Consider the following 15,786-nt stretch of genomic DNA (forward strand, 5'->3'; position numbering starts at 1 on the left):
GACTAGAACTGGAAGGGATCTCTGCAGGTTTTCTGGTCTATCCTATACCCAAAGGCAAAACTGGTACAACTTAGAAAGGGCTCTTCAGGGCTATCCTGTTGACTTTTGAATGTCTTAAAGTATGGAAATCCCACAGTCTCTTTGGGCACCTGTTTCAGTGTTTTCAACCTTCCCCCAGTGGTTATTTTTACCATAATGTGCAATCAGGACTTCCCTTTTTCAGCTTGTGCCTGTTATCTCTTGCCCTTCATGTATGGCTCCAGAAAGATTTGGGCTTTGTCTTCTCTGTAAAGACCCACTGTGCAGTCACAGACTGCAGAAGGAATTCCTCTCCTTGAGACTAACCAGGTTCAGCATTTCAGCCCTCCATCTCAGCCCTGTCTTCCTGTTCCTGACCATCGTGGTGGCCTCCTCTGGATTCACTCCAGTATGTCAATGTTTCCCTTGTACTGGAGTCGCTTCTGGAAAGGTTCCCATTTCTAGATTCAAGTTCCTTAGGCTGAGGGTGACAACAATACAAGAAGATACGATAGCCTATTTCTGACTTCTGTTCAAACTGTCCTCAAAAAATTCTCCCTTGAGAGTTCAGAGTACTCAGACTTGAAAGTCTATCAGCCATGTAGTGCAGAGGCACAACCTTCCCTCCAGGAGCTCACACTGTGGCTACTTCCAGCCTGCTGAGCTTCTGTTGTGGGCTCAGATGTGGAACAGCCCCATTCAGCTGTCATGGCTCTCTCCTGGTGAGGCTAATCAGTTTTCTCGGTGGCAGATATGTGTTTGTGTACTGTGCTCTGTCAGGTTTGATGTAGAAGGGTAGGTAAAGAGCTTCATTGACTTCTAGGCAGAAATTCTGAAAAAAAAAAAGACCAAGAAATAAATCAGTTTCAGGCATATGAATGATATAGTCAAAATTCCAGTCTCACAAGCTCTGATATTTTAATCAAAGATTCCAGGAACCTAGAATCAGAGATTACTCAGATGTCTTTCACTTTTTATTTTACTTTTAAAAATTAATTTAGAGGAGTTAAGTTTGAAAATAGCACTCAGCTGTCCACATATGACTTAAAAGTGGAAAACTGCTGAAGACAAATAAAACCTGGCAACTTTCCCCGATTTATTATTTGTAAAATCTCACTTAAGTTAAAACTGCCCCTGTGGATCTGAGCACCATTTCACAGATTGTGAACTTCAGTTGTGACTAAAGCAGATCAAAACACTCAGATCTCAGCTACCTTTCCTCTAAATTACTCTTTGTCCTTGGGCACATCACTTACGTCCTTTCATTTTCATTCTTTAACAAAACCATGTAGCACGTGCTTGTATGCCAGAGGAGAGGAGAGGCTCTGCTCATTATTTTGAGCTCTGAGCAAAACATGAAGGCTTCCTCTGCTAATTAGGGCATCAGCCTTATTTATTCAAGTGGTGACATGTTTTTGAATGAACTTTGGATCTTCATGTTGCTATCTAAGCGGTGCTACATGGACAGCAGGAAAAAAAAAATCTTTCTTGCATCTTCAGTATTTAAAAATATGACTGTACTGATGGCACAAACATGGATCCAGGTGTTTCACTGAAGAAAGTTGGAATTACAAAAGCAGGAATTACAAAAGGCTTTGTGTCGGCAGGGGGCTTATGCTGCCACAGGTATTGTGCTAGCACCTTGTGTGCCCCAATCCCCAGCCCATATCGCAAAGGTTTTGGACTTTTTTTATTTTCCACTGAAACTTTGTGTTATGGGAGCACCAAAGTCACCATATATGCTGTGCATAAAGCTGGGAAATGTTTGGCTCCATGTATCAAAGTATGATAAACTTGAATGTTCAGTGGAGGTTTTCTTAGCCTTCCTTTCTATTTTATTTTTTTTTAAGGTATTGGAGCCAGGCAGATTGTAAGGCAGAACTTCTTAGAAAGCAGTTTAGAGCAGCATCTGAAATGTGTGATTCTTAGAGCCTTCAGAGACTTCTGCATTACAAAATGTGTGCCCAGCCTTCTGTGAAAAAGTGGTGCATGGAATCACCTACTTGTATGTTTGATTTAGCTAAAGAACACAGTTTATCAAAATGACAGAGACATCCATCCTTGATCTGACTTTTTTCCCCCCAGGCAGTTGTGTATACACCCTGATGCTTGGAAAATGCAGAGTTAAAAGGAAAAGTATTTTGGTTTGAGTTTGAACTAACCATCCAGCCTCTGGACATGGCTCTGAGTTCTGTGGTTCTGCCTGCTGTGTGCGCTCCGTGTCTGCCTCCACATCCTCACTGCTCAGCTGGCCGGCAGTCTGGAAAATGCTGATGTTCCAAGGGTTACTGGATTACAATTGTTCTCTGCAAACAGAATTCACATCTGTTCTGACAACTTATTTCAGCCTGATGCAACTTGAAAAGGTCGAGATTAATCCCAGAAAATCAGACTTCTATTTGAAAGGCCAAATCAACTTTAATTGTAACACAGGGCTATTTGTATTGGCATTTAGCTGCAGCCGTTTATCCTTCTTTCCACTGGTATTATTTGTTTCTGAGCTTGCTACTAAAGCCTACAATGCCAGCTGAAATGTTTTAAGTAAAGTAACAAAAATAACAGCTGACATATTTTCTTTTTACAGGTTTCCACTGACCCAGGGTATTTTGTGTGCATGGCTTTTATGACTTTTATTTATCAGCAGTCTGGGTAAAAAAGTCATAGAAGAAAAAGTTGGTTCCTTTTATACAGATTCATGGTGGCTACTATACCCTCCTATCCTGCTGGCTTTATCCATCAGAGCCTGAGGGGATGAACCATGTGCTGTGAAGTTCTGCCTCTTGCCTAATTTGGATCCCAGACATTCAGGGGTTTAAAGCCCCTTCGCATCACACGGGTCACAAGCTGTGCTTTTCCATGTCGGTGAGGTGACTCAGAGCAGCACCCTCCCCTAGGCATGGTGTAACACCTCTCCAACTACCCCGCTCCTCCTGGCAGCTGCTATCAGCTCAGCCACCCAGCCATCAACTGATAGCTGAGCTCTCAGATCCCCTGAAAAGTGACAGGATGAAAGAGACTGATTTGGCAATACTCTGCTCTTGCTGTTTGGCCTGGAGAAAGATGCTCTAAGTGGTAAGATTGTTTAGCAACAGCTGGCAAGCACCCGGGTGTGAGCCTGATTTTCAGACATGACAAGCACTTACAGGAATGTTGCCAGATACAGCTGTTTAAAAGCCTTAATAAACAGCAAGTCAATACTAATCTTTGCCAAATTAATCTTTTCCTTGACAGCCCATCAGAGCAATTATACTCAGACTCGTTGTAAACACACAATTGTCAGAGGGTAAGGATCTTCTCTGCAGTATACTGTGGATTTTTGCACACAGATTGTTTTCCAAATAGGTAGGCTTCCTTTTCTTTTCCTCTTCCTCTCTCCCTTTTTTTTTTTTCTCTCTTTTTTTCCCTTTTTTTCCCCTCTCTCATTTTATTTTCAGGCCGATTATATGATTGCCAGCTTGGTATTAGCCTGAACAAAATTTCTTTGTAAAGTGTCTATCACAGCAAGTCCTTAATAGAATGTGAAATGATGACAGTCACAGGATCCATGCAGATGCACATTTGCTAGTGGGTTTCTCTAATTAGGCAGTAACTGTGACAGACTCTGAAATGTTACAAGTCATTGTTCTCACTTGTCCTCTTGTTGGTGAAGTAAGAGCTACATTTGAGATGTGATTTAATGTGCTGCTGGGTAATAATAAAATACACGGGTTTGCAAAGGAAAGCAAATGGTGTCTGTGAGACCTGACACAAAGCACCTCCTGTTCTCCAAGGGGCTTAGCACCTCCTGCAGCACTGCCAGCATGCTGCTATACCCTCAAAATAATATTTTATTTCAATGTAAAAAGGGCTTGAAAACACTAGAAAAAATAATTAACAGGGTAATGGTTGTTTATCTGTCTGCCTGCCTGTCTATCTAGTCTTTTTGACTCTATACTCACCTATCAATGGGAATCTAGGGGAGTAACTCCTCTATGGGCTACATAACATCTCTTAGCTATTTCTCACAGTATGTGCAAAATACAGATTTTTACCTACTCCATTTTCCCAGAGCACAGAAAAATATCTCAGTGGATCTGCCATGTTTACAGGACTGGGGAAGAAATAGGCTTGGAGATGGTAGTTCAGGGTGGGGGTGATGTCTCAAAGGGCTAAAGAAGGTGGTAAGAACATGTTTTACCTTCCAGTAATGAGCACTTTTTTTTTTGTTGGGTTGCCTGTTTAGAGAGGAGCCTCACAGGGAATATTTGGCAGACGCCACTGGAATCAGGAGCTGGTATTTGGTGAGAGAGAGAAGTGGGCATGAATACATTACATTTCCCTGTGAATGGCTGGGGCCCTCTATGAATACATTACTTACTTACTGCCTGTGGATGAGTGTGAGGGGAAAATCCTATGGCAGGCCCATTTGAATTAGAATTGGGCTTCTTTGGTCAGAGGCAGCAGCTGGATGAGATTTCTGCCTGGAACACATGTGAGTCTGGGGATAGAGAGACCAGGATATCTCCTGTCACCAGAACATGGCACACTGAGAGCAGCAGTAAAATCAAAGAGCTTTTCCTTTGTAAAACCTCTGCTTACCTTGTGCAAGCAGATGGGATTTACAACCTGCAGAGTTTATATGTTGCCAGCTTTGCATTTTGTCCACCATGTTTTAAAAGTAATTTTAAAGTATATTATTTTCAATGAACAGCAGACTATTTCCTTTGGTTTCTATCACTGTGACAGATGTTTTTATTACATTTTCTTACTGTTACTGTGTAGCTTCCATGTGCAGGTAGTTTAGTTCCTGTGTGCTTTCCCATTATCATGGTTTGGCCAGATGGTGACTTACAACCAGTGACTGGGGTGTGTGTGTTACTGTGGTGCCTAAGGCATAGTGCTGCAGTGAAGGATGGGGCACATCTTCACCAATTCCACTGGAGTTGCACCTGCTTCCAGAAGGATCCCACCCATCTATTGGCAACTTATATCTGTCAATGCACAGCTGAAAATAAACAGCAGACTGCCCATGTCTGGCAACCATTTATTTTTCTGAGATCAGACATGAAGAATGGACATCTATGGACTGAAGCTGGATCTTCCTTTTGGGAAAAAATGGTTTCACTATATCCATGGCCAAAACCTGCTGTTCTTCAGCACAGTTGTTTCATCTGAGCAGAGACCAGACACAGAACCTCACTCAGAGTATGGGTACTAGAGCCACACTGGATGGGTAAAGTGCTGCATAGCACACACACCAGTTTCCCATGCTGACAGACTGAGAGACACCAACTAGCCAGAGGTTCATACAGAATAAGTATTTTATTCATGATGTATTTTTTTATTTACATTAAAGTTTTCTTGTATTTCGAACTCTGCTTGGATACTGAAATTAACAACTTTATGTGACTGCACACCTGCTCTATAAGAAATGAAGATAACACAGTTCTTTTCCATAAAAGAAAAAAGAAAACTGCCTGTCGAAATCAAAGTTGATTTTTCTCATTCTCAGTAATTATCTTTTCTCTTTAGAATTAATATGAGTGGAAAATGTAGTTTACTGTAATATAATAAATAGAAGACATTTGGTAATTAGTAGTGCTGGTATATTTCTAAAGTACTAAACAGACAAACAATAAACTGTGAATTTAATCACGAGTTCTCATACAGTTTCAAGACAGGAAAATTAGAGCTCTCAGCTACAGTTATTTGAGTAATCACATCGGATCTGCATTATTTATTAGTTATTACATGCCAAGTGATTCCAATTGTACATTGCCTGAAATCATTCAGAAGCAAGCATGCCTTTGTTTCTGTTTTGTTTTATAAAGAAAAACCAATGGCATTGCCAAATGTGTATTCTATCTGAATTGCTTCCTTTATTTCACACAGAAAATACAAATCAATGGTAGTGTCCATTAATGGGACAGGCATCTGGGACAAAATCATCCAAAAATATATTTTCAGAGCTATCCCTGATCCCAAACATTGACAGAATACCTTCTTTTGGATATTTTTATCCCTTTCCCTGTGGCTGTTGAACTTACCTTTCATTTTAGGATTTATTTCTGATAAACTCCCTAAAATTCTATAGGACTTTTGCATATATAATAAAATTCCTGAAGCATATTTGGTAATATTTCTTTTGGTAATATGTTTATTCCACTTGACAAATTAACAAAACATGATGAAGTTTCAAGAAGCAGTGTTATGTAGCTTTATTCAGTTAGTTTTGTTGGTTCAAGTCTTAGTTTTGGGCAACTTCCTCCTACAATGCTTTAAAAAGGGAATTACTTAAAATACATTTTCTTTTTTATTTTCCATAACAACCAAAGAAATAGAGAAATAGTTCTTGGTTACCTTCATTTTCTGCCATTAAAGCAGGTTTGTTGTTATATTTGTCACTGTAAAAACTAAATAAAGTATTCACATCATCAGTTGTGAACAATTTGTGCCAGCAAAAGTTAAAGCGTCAAAGAAACCTCTTTAAAATGCTAACAAATTTACTTACAAACACCTATATTTATTATTTCATAAATAGGCGCAACAGGTTCCATAAAAAAGATTAAATACAGACACAGTATGAAGAAACAATAATACATAGCCATATGTAGAGGTTATAATTTAGCTGTCTCCAATCTGTTTCTGCATCTAATAAAATATCAGGTAAGCATTTGGCAGTTTTATACATAAAAGGACTTAAATGACGTTTACTAACCAGTACACATAAAGTGATTTTCTTTTAAAAAAAAGCAATTTTTTAGGCAGTACAAAATAAATGTGTTTGCTCTTTATCAACATTAGTTTTTTCTCCTAAGTTTTTTGTATTTATTTCATGAGACAAAGCCAATATTTTTAATTAATATAATTTGGGACTACTTTACTTTTTTTCTCCAAATACTTTGAAAATATAGACTATCAGTCAGTTGTTTAAAAATGAAGTAAAAATATGAATGTTTGCCAATTTTACCCTTATTGTGAAATCAATAAACTGGAATGAGCCAGTTTCAATTACAATTAGCTACAAAAACATTCACATTTTATACTCTAGGAGAGTGTAACATAGATGCTATTTACAAACTTGCTATGACTGCTACATCAAGCCATTTAAAAAGTCTTTAGTAGTTTCATATAAACACCCATTATGAAAAACCAATGGAAAATCCAGGACTTTTATCCGAGACATCTACAGTTGCTAAGGCAGTTACTACCGCAGCACTTCACAGCAAAAACCAACATAAAATCTGAATGGTCCAAGTTTCCTTCAGGGAAGAAGAGAAGCAATGTCCGTTATAGGATCTCAGGGGATGGGTGGAAAGGAGAAAGAAAGAGAAAAAATGGGGAAAAAAACAAAGAAAAGGAAAGAAGCGAGACTATTTTTTCCAGAGTGGGTGACCCACAAGCTCAAATAGTCCTAAGTGCTTAGCAACTTGTATTTTCTAATAAAATGCAGAACTGCCCTGACTGCATAAAGCAATCCATGATGAAAAGACTTCCCTGCATTCCTCAGTGAAAGGAAAGGAGAGGTGTTTCAGATTTTCAGGTAAGGTAGAGTGCTTTGTCCCTCTGCATGCCCCTGTTCAAAGAGAAAAAGAACAAATGTTACTTTTTTTCTAATATTTGAAAAATTTTTAGTTCTATTCTTCAAGGAAAAAAAAAAAGATCAGCCCTACAACCCCACTGCATGTCATTAATTCCAAGCATATCACTGAAGTACAGCTGCATTGCCATGGTAATAATAAGAAAAAGTCATAGTGACTTACAGCAACCTGGAGACCACATCTGTCTTTAAAACTGCCCAGGACTGGGACATGGGTTTGAGCACTGGTTTGGGGAAACCTGCAGTAGTGGGCTGGTAGCACTGACTATCAAAAAACTGCTTGGAGCTCCAGATTTAGCACAGGTCTTGGAATGATGCTCCATAAGTGACCTATAAGAAGCAGCCAGTTTCCTCAGAGGCAGGAGAGCTTCATTGCATGAATATAGGTGTCAGCCACTTACTGAGCCTCTGGCATGCTGATTACTGGTACAGATATACCCAAAACATGCCAGATTGGCAGCATTTGCATGATAAGCATTTGCAAGGGAACAGCAGAAGCCAAGCAAAGATAGTTTAAGTTCAGATGGATTTACAAAGTCTTATCTACACAGGGTGGACTATCTACAGGGATATGTGCTCAGAGAAAGCTGCTGGGGATGGGAAGTTACACCCATTGCACACCTGGAGAGCACTTCTAGGAACAATGACACATTGCTTTGTTCCAGAAGAGACCAGGAATCAAATCCACAGGTGGCTGTGGCCTGTTTGATAGAGGACAGTCTATTCAGAGCTCAGTGTAAGTGGTTGTAAAAGTTGTAGGCTGGATAGATTTCAGCTAGGGCTGCAGCACATGTCTCGACATGGTGGTAGAGCACAGAAGTGAAACTGTTCTGCTGAACAAGTGGGCAAGTCGTGGGGCAACAGTGATAGGTATGGGAAAGAATGATGCTGCTGTTCAGACCAGCTAAAGTTCCCCTCAGTGTCAGCAGATTGTAGCAAAGGTGTTATTCTGAACTAGTAGCCAGAAAATTATTTTTATTCAGTTCTATTTTGAGTTCCAGAAACACTTTAAAACAATAAGGTAAGTGAAATTTTCAGTTTAAGTAAATGTAATGGATGAAACTGTTCTTTAGTTCTGTTTTCTGTTCATTTGTCTGGGCTAGATTTGGTACTTTGGGAGCAAGCAAGAGCTTTTATCTCCCATTGCCTTGGGGATTCAGGCTAAGTCAAGGGGAGGTCAGGCTGGTGGGCATGTTCACAAGGCACAACATCTATAATTTAAAACTGAAAAAATACCTTCTGTTCAGTGTTAAATGTTTCCAGGCAGTTTGTGGCACAGTAACATGGCTCCACAAAAACCAGGCTGCCCAAGTTGAAGGTTTGAAGGGGTTACTAACCTTATATTGAGGACACAGGGCTCCTACAGGTATGGTGTTTTGTTTCTGGCTACAATCATGTGTTCTTCATGCCATTCTCTTGCATGTATCCCATGTATCAGCCCTGCTTCTCACTGATGTGGTTTTTCACCAGCCCAGCTAGCTATTTTCATGACTCAGACTAGAAAATAGCTCACGTCATTTGCCTCTCATTGATACACAGTGATCTTAAAACTTCTTTCTTACTCCTTCGCCCTAAGATTTCAGTTCTGATCTTCTATGGGATGCAAGTTCTCTGAGACCTAGAAACTGTATGTGCTGTGATAAGGTGACAACAATGTCTAATAAATGTATGTACTGAACAATTGCTCTCCCACAACAGACTAACTGCTGAATAAATACAGGGCCATCACAGATACACTTCAGAAACACTGTAGGGAAACAGGCAACTATGCTGTTCCCAAATTCTCCATCATATACTTGTGTCATGAATGTTGCTCAACACAAGGTGGCATTCACTGGCTGCTTACCCATTACTGCAGTAGTCATTATTCCAGTCCACAGTCTGTGCTGGAGGATTTCTGCACCCTGAACGAACATACTCCATTGCTTGGGTAACAACTTGTGCAGCTGTTGATGTTGGATTGATGATATTCTGATAATCAGGCTGAAGAGTAAATCCCTAGAGGAGAAAACAAGTACATTAGAAAGAATGGAAAAAGAGTAACAGGTTGGGTGCATTAAAAAAAGTAAAAATGCAGACTGTACTGTGCCATAGTAGAGAATACTAGTTTTTCAGGTGAGATTTTGGTTATAAAACCTAAAATAGGGCAAAATGTGTAGGTGCTTTCTAACTTTTAAAATCTTTCTTCAGTTTGAGAAATAAAACACTGCCAAAACTCTGTTTGCTGTTACACAGTCACAGGATGGAGACAGAGCAGAAACAATTCAAAACCAAGAGAACAACTCAATCAGCACTGGGACAAAAAGGTCTGTTTGCTCCTTAGAACTTCCATTTAGATTAAATATAAGCACACACACTACTCACTAATTCCCAGAATATGCAACAGAATCTTTTTGAAGGATGTAGGCAGCAGGTGGCTGACTGTTTTATTAGACTACACCTATTCACGTATTGTTCTCAAACCCCTTTTTCTTCATTCAGTCACAAAGGGACCATCTGCTGCTTCTTTTATTTGCACTTCTCTCTCAACTAAACGGAAATTCAACCAAAGGTTTTTAACAGTTGTTGGACTAATGTAGTGAAAGTAGCACAGAATAACTTGCTTTTGAAACCAAGGAGATGAGAAAAAAAAGTGGAAGTTACAAAGAGACATCTAACCTGCTCCCTGAATTTTCTGTCATATGAAAAGTCATAATAATTTTTAGCTCTTTTGATATATTCTGATGTTTAAATATTGTGTTTAAAACCCAAGAGAACAATTGAAATTTCAAGGCTAGTGTATCTGGTTCACCCTGTACATCGTGTTCCTGTAAAGTAGGAAGAGCTGTACTGGGTAAAATATGGGAACGTTGTATTAAAGCAATCGATGTCTACTGAAAAAATCCAGACCAAACTCCTTCCTGGGGCAAGGGCATACAATTCCCACTGAAGTTAACTGGTTATGCATAGCTACTAAATCGGAAATGGAACTTGCACCAAGACGCCTAGTTTGTAAACTCACTCCTTCCAGCCAAAGATCACATACAGAATAGATAGAATTAACTCTCTTAGTTTTTTGTTAATTCAGTGTTAGTGTGTTGTGTGTGATTGCTTTTCTTACACAGCCTTCATTAGGACAGGAATTTTGCGGACAGATGTTTGTTTTCTGCAGGTTTAAGAAGGCAGCCATGCTACCCTTTGTCAAGATAAATGAATACTCTCAGCTTTCTCTTGTCCCCCTTCATCCACAGAAATTACCTTCCTTCAAATTGAATGTCACTTCCTTCTTCTCATCTCTCTACCTTGGCTATTCCCTGAGGTCCTGCAGGTGTTTTGCCCCACCTCTCATGTGCACTGCCACCTCGGTCCACTCATCCTGATCATGGGTTTTAGCCTAGGCCATAAATGACTGCTACTTTATTTCTTAATCTTTTTCATATGGAGAATGCCCTGAGTAACACTTCAGTACCTTAAACACTCTTGGAAACCTCACTTTATCCCAGTTGACTCCAAGAAACGGACCATTAGTAGTGAGCAAGTTCACACCTGAATTCTGCATCTAGTTGCCACGTTACTTATATACTGCCCTGTTAATGAGATTAAATAAAGCCTTCCCATGGTGTATTTTACACCCATGGGGACTGTAACCCCCATGCTCAGGCACTGCCTTTTGCCAGGCTCTAAATCTGTGCAGCGAGCTGCAGAGACAACCCCCATACCTGCAACAGATCCAAAGGAAACAGTAATTGAGCAGATTTCCCAATGACTTTGATTGGAGTTTTGTGTAATTAGAAGGCTGAAAATTTAGGTTTGTATACCATCTTCATAATTTTTGTTCAAAACACCAACCATAAGGCCTTTTAAATTCATCTGTAAGAGGAAACCAACCACAGAAACACATCCTACCCCCAGGCACTCAGATTTACCTTCGGTAGCCAATCCCTTGATCTATCATATATACAAGAAAAACACTATATAGGGACAGTAGCCAGTAGCAAAGCATGCAAGTGAGCAGGCACAGAGACTCAAGTACTCCTAAAATCATAGAATGGTTTGGGTTGTTAGGGACCTTAAAGATCATCTGGTGGGCAGGGACAACTTCCACTAAACCAGGTTGCTCATAGGTCCATCCAACCTAGCCTTGAACACCTCCAGGGAGAGAGAGCATCCACAAACTCTGGACAACACTCATGAAGAAAGGAGACAGCTCCTCCAAACCCAAGGAAGAGACCACCAGTACAATATCCACTCCGTTTCTTCTGGAATTAGGATAAATAATTAGCTTAGGTGTCAGAGAATGGTCCTGGGTTTTAATTCAGGAACTGGGTGTGGATGGATTCTCATATTTTTTCAGGTTTTCTGTGTGACCACAGCCAAATTGATTTGGCTCTCTTCCAGCAAAGCATGTGTGCACGTGTGTTTTGACTGATTTGGTACCCCTCATGTTAAGATTGGGGCTGCAGAGCCAAATTTAATTCTTCTGCCTGCAAAATAAGGCGTAACAAAGCTTTCATCTTGTACCTGACAAGTCCTATTTAGTTTTATGGCTGCCTGGGATTGGGCTCTGTTTCTTAGGGCACACTCAGGTGATAAATGCTAACGTGGTGCAGGGGTATCTGTGCCAGGCTCCAGTCCTGGAAGGGTCTCAGTGGTCCCTCTGGGGGGTTGAGGGATACCAGAATACCTGATGGAAAACATGCTTGTTAAAGCCAAGTCATTTAAGCAACTTCAACTCAGTATGAAGGACTGATAAAGTATGGTACTGTTCAAGATGTAAACAAAAATTACTTCAGCTTTTTTATCAACAGAAAAAGCTCTGAAAATACAGATCTGTACAACAGAGGGAAACAGCCTTGTACCAGGCTTGTGGTAAATATTTGGGTATTATTTATGTAAGCCCTTAACAAACAATGATGAAATAAAAAGTGCTCAGAAAATGAGTGCTTCGAGGTCTAATTAAACAATGCTGAATGTTTTTGCATTGTAACGCTCAAGAGAAAATCACCAACTGTTTTGCAACATGCCTAGAATTTTAAATTTCATTTTCTTGTCCCAGATTGAAATAAAAATAGGGAACTTGATAAAGATTAATTTGATGTCAGGAGGGACATTTGCTCTTTAATTAGATTTCTGTAGCCCTGGCAGTTTCGTTGTGCCACTGTAGCAAGTCCTAAAAAGCCTGCAGCAGAACTAAAGAGTGATCCTCATCTCCACACTTTACTAGGAACTAATTTCATTTCCTGCCTGTCTGGAGAGGTATTTTCAACAGGCATCAATGTTTTTGTCTTCACAACTGATTTATTCATCAATCTCAATGTGATATTTTAAACCTTTAAATTACATCCAAATCCTAAAGCATCTGTTTATTACACAAGGAAATTGAAAATCTGTCTGTGTGATATCATACAAAGATTTTTCCTTAAGGTTATAAAGGAAGTTGACAGATATTAATGATTTTTTTTTCTCTTGACCTCATTCGAAGACAAAGCTTAACAAAAAAGAAGAAGAAATCTGGACAAATACAGCCGGCTCCTGAGTTTGCTGTATATAAAATATATACCAGAAAAAATGAGGTTATTATTTTTGGCAGGCTATGCAATCATCTTGCTGTATACATTTATTTTCTAAAGGAAAAAAATACCTAAAAGTAGACTAAAATGAGTTATTATTTAAAAAAAAAAAAGTTACATACATTAATCTTCTGATGCTTTGTTATGCATAGGTACTTGCAGCCATGGCTACTAGACATTCAGAATTTAGTTTTCCTTCCTCTACCTGAGAACTGAAATGGGACAGAGTTGGACATGGGACTCACCATCCCATGCAATGCTTGGTGCAGGTTTTGAGCAGGGAAGGTGATGCTTCCAGTTGGGATCCTTAAAAAGGTTTCTTAACAAGATCTGGGTGTATTAAGGAGGGAGTGAACCCTCAGCCTCATCACTCTTCACGCCCAAGAGCACAGTGAACAGGCTGGGCAGAGGTGTGTGCTCAGAAAGAGGCACAAATGTCCGTGTGAGAGAAAGGAAAGAACGACCTTGCAAGTGAAAACAGGCTGCAGCTTCAGCTGCTGTTTCAGCCTGAACTTTGGAGAAATTGTGCTGATTTGAATGACAAGGGTGAACAATCAGATCATCTAAGGCCAACTGAGCAAAAATTAAACATCATGTCAAACCTAAGAAACAGACTAGAGAGAGACAACTCTGTACCAGTCAAAAAATTATACAGTGATAAGATGCTCATATGAGCATTTAATGAAAGAAAAATCACACTCGTCAAATCTACTGTGAGTCTACTTCTCTGTCAAAGGTGGATAAAAGAAAAACTACGGCAGAGTGGATTTTGACTTTGAAAAGTAAAACTTTAACACATCTCCTGTTAATGATATTTAAGAAAAATATAACAAATTTCAGAATTACAAGTTAATAAAAATCAGGATCTAATTTTAAGCTAAGCATGAGAATAGAGATTATGGTCATTTTTTAATAGTTTAAAAGGATTATCACTGTAAACAAGCATCCCAAAGGTCTACAGTAATGACCTTTTTAAAATTTATTAATTAACTGCTGGAACAGAAGAGGAAAAAATGACAAAATAATCTACCTTCAAGAAGTTAAAATTTAAATAACTCAAAATAGAGATTGTTTAAAAGAAATTAAAAAATAATTAAATATACTAGGCATATGACCAAAATGCTAATATCGAAATTTTATATTGCATTTCAGAACAATTTGGATGCATTGCATCAGCTGCATAGTCCACAGAGTTAATTGATTTTAAAAATAACAGAAATTATGCAGTCACTGAGGACTTTTGGCTACCAGCACTTCTGATTTTTTTGATGTTCTGTAGTTTTTGTGGATCCTCAAAGGAGGCTGCCCTTCTCCAGCTGGCAGTCACTCTTGATTTGGCAGCTGCACACGTGCAGGCAAGGAGTGCTGGATGTGGAGAAGGACATGCTGTTCCCTGTAGAGCTGCTGAAGATCAGCTCATTGTCGTGGAAGCAGTGGGAACAGAAGTCTCTCCTCAGGTCAGCACTTCTTAGCAGACCCTCCTCAAAGTCTGCATGGAAGAGATTGTGAATTTCACGCACAATGTTTTTTGGAGAACTGTGTTCCTGCCTGCCAGGACGGAAATCTGGATCTCTTTGTGGTTTTTCTTGCAGTTGGCAGTCCTTCAGACATTCTACAAGATGGCCTTTGATAAGAAACTATCCTCCTTTTCCTGGAGAAAGTGACTGATCAAATGTCACAGAGCCAGAGTTCAAGCAGGGGATATGTAGAGAGCAGGGATTTGCAGAGCCTGCTGTTGTTGAGTGTCACACTGGTGAGCCATGAACTATTTCAAAGAGGGATGTTTGAAAAAAAAGGCCAAAAAACAAAACAAACAAGCAAACAAAAAAAAGTGGGGAAAAAAAAGGAAAAAAAGAAAGGGAAGGAAAGAAAAAAAGAAAAAGAAAAAAAAAAGAGAACCCACAATTGATGATTTTTACTTCTAACATGTCTCCAGTACAGTCTGCAATGAAGGTGCCCAGCCAGGTGAGCCAACACCTGCAGCAGAAAACTTCTCTGCTGGGAAGCTGTTGGCAGACTTGCTCTTCTCCTGGCTATTAAGCTCCATGCTGCAGTATGACATGACAAAATTTGTCTCTTTTTTTTCTTATAGTGCATTAGTCTATTTAGTATGAGTAGTGCTGAGGCTTCCAAAAAGGAAAATTACTCCTGTTGCAAGTCACTCCCTAGGGAGTGGTATGTTAACTAGTTTCTGTTCTTGCTGCCTTCATGGAGTCTCTGGACAGGTTTATGGTGGCCATACCTAAGCATGGAGGAAAAAAACAACTTGAGGGAAGAGGAAGGGAAAAAAAAAGTTGGTTTAAAAGCAACTATTGTTCTCCTTTCTCAGAATTCATATTCTTCCATTCTTCTTGGCTTTTTACTCAGGAGAGTGTTCTACACAGAGCTGTTTGGGATGGAACATCACACCCAGACCTCCCTTTCCCTCCTCAACACAGATCAGACAAACAGTGTGGTGTCTCCTCTTTCTCCTTACTGCTATTGACTCTGAGCTGCTGGGAGAGCTCAATTTTTCTCCCACTACATCTTTTCCTCTTTAACAAGCTCTGTGATCAGCAGAGTGTTTGCTCTATTTCAACCAGAAGGGAGAGCAGAGTCCTTTGACAATTGAGTCAGAGAGAGGCCCTTACTTTTAGGTTG

At 39.6% G+C, this 15,786-nt stretch overlaps 1 protein-coding gene across 3 annotated transcripts in view; it reads right to left on the minus strand.

Annotated features, from left to right (window-relative positions):
* Positions 1-5,300: 5,300 nt before the first annotated feature.
* Positions 5,301-15,786, minus strand: part of TOX (thymocyte selection associated high mobility group box) — a 224,964-nt gene continuing 214,478 nt past the window's right edge. For all 3 annotated transcript variants that reach the window (XM_005479326.4, XM_014264592.3, XM_014264586.3), the window contains 2 exons: positions 9,444-9,595; positions 5,301-7,573 (listed from right to left, as the gene is read on the minus strand). In XM_005479326.4, coding sequence (XP_005479383.2) covers positions 7,537-7,573; positions 9,444-9,595 — 189 coding nt within the window. In that variant the 3' untranslated portion in view covers positions 5,301-7,536. The remainder of the gene's footprint in view (positions 7,574-9,443; positions 9,596-15,786) is intronic.

Source organism: Zonotrichia albicollis, chromosome 1, assembly GCF_047830755.1.
Source record: "Zonotrichia albicollis isolate bZonAlb1 chromosome 1, bZonAlb1.hap1, whole genome shotgun sequence".
In the NCBI taxonomy this organism is placed as follows: Eukaryota; Metazoa; Chordata; class Aves; order Passeriformes; family Passerellidae; genus Zonotrichia; species Zonotrichia albicollis.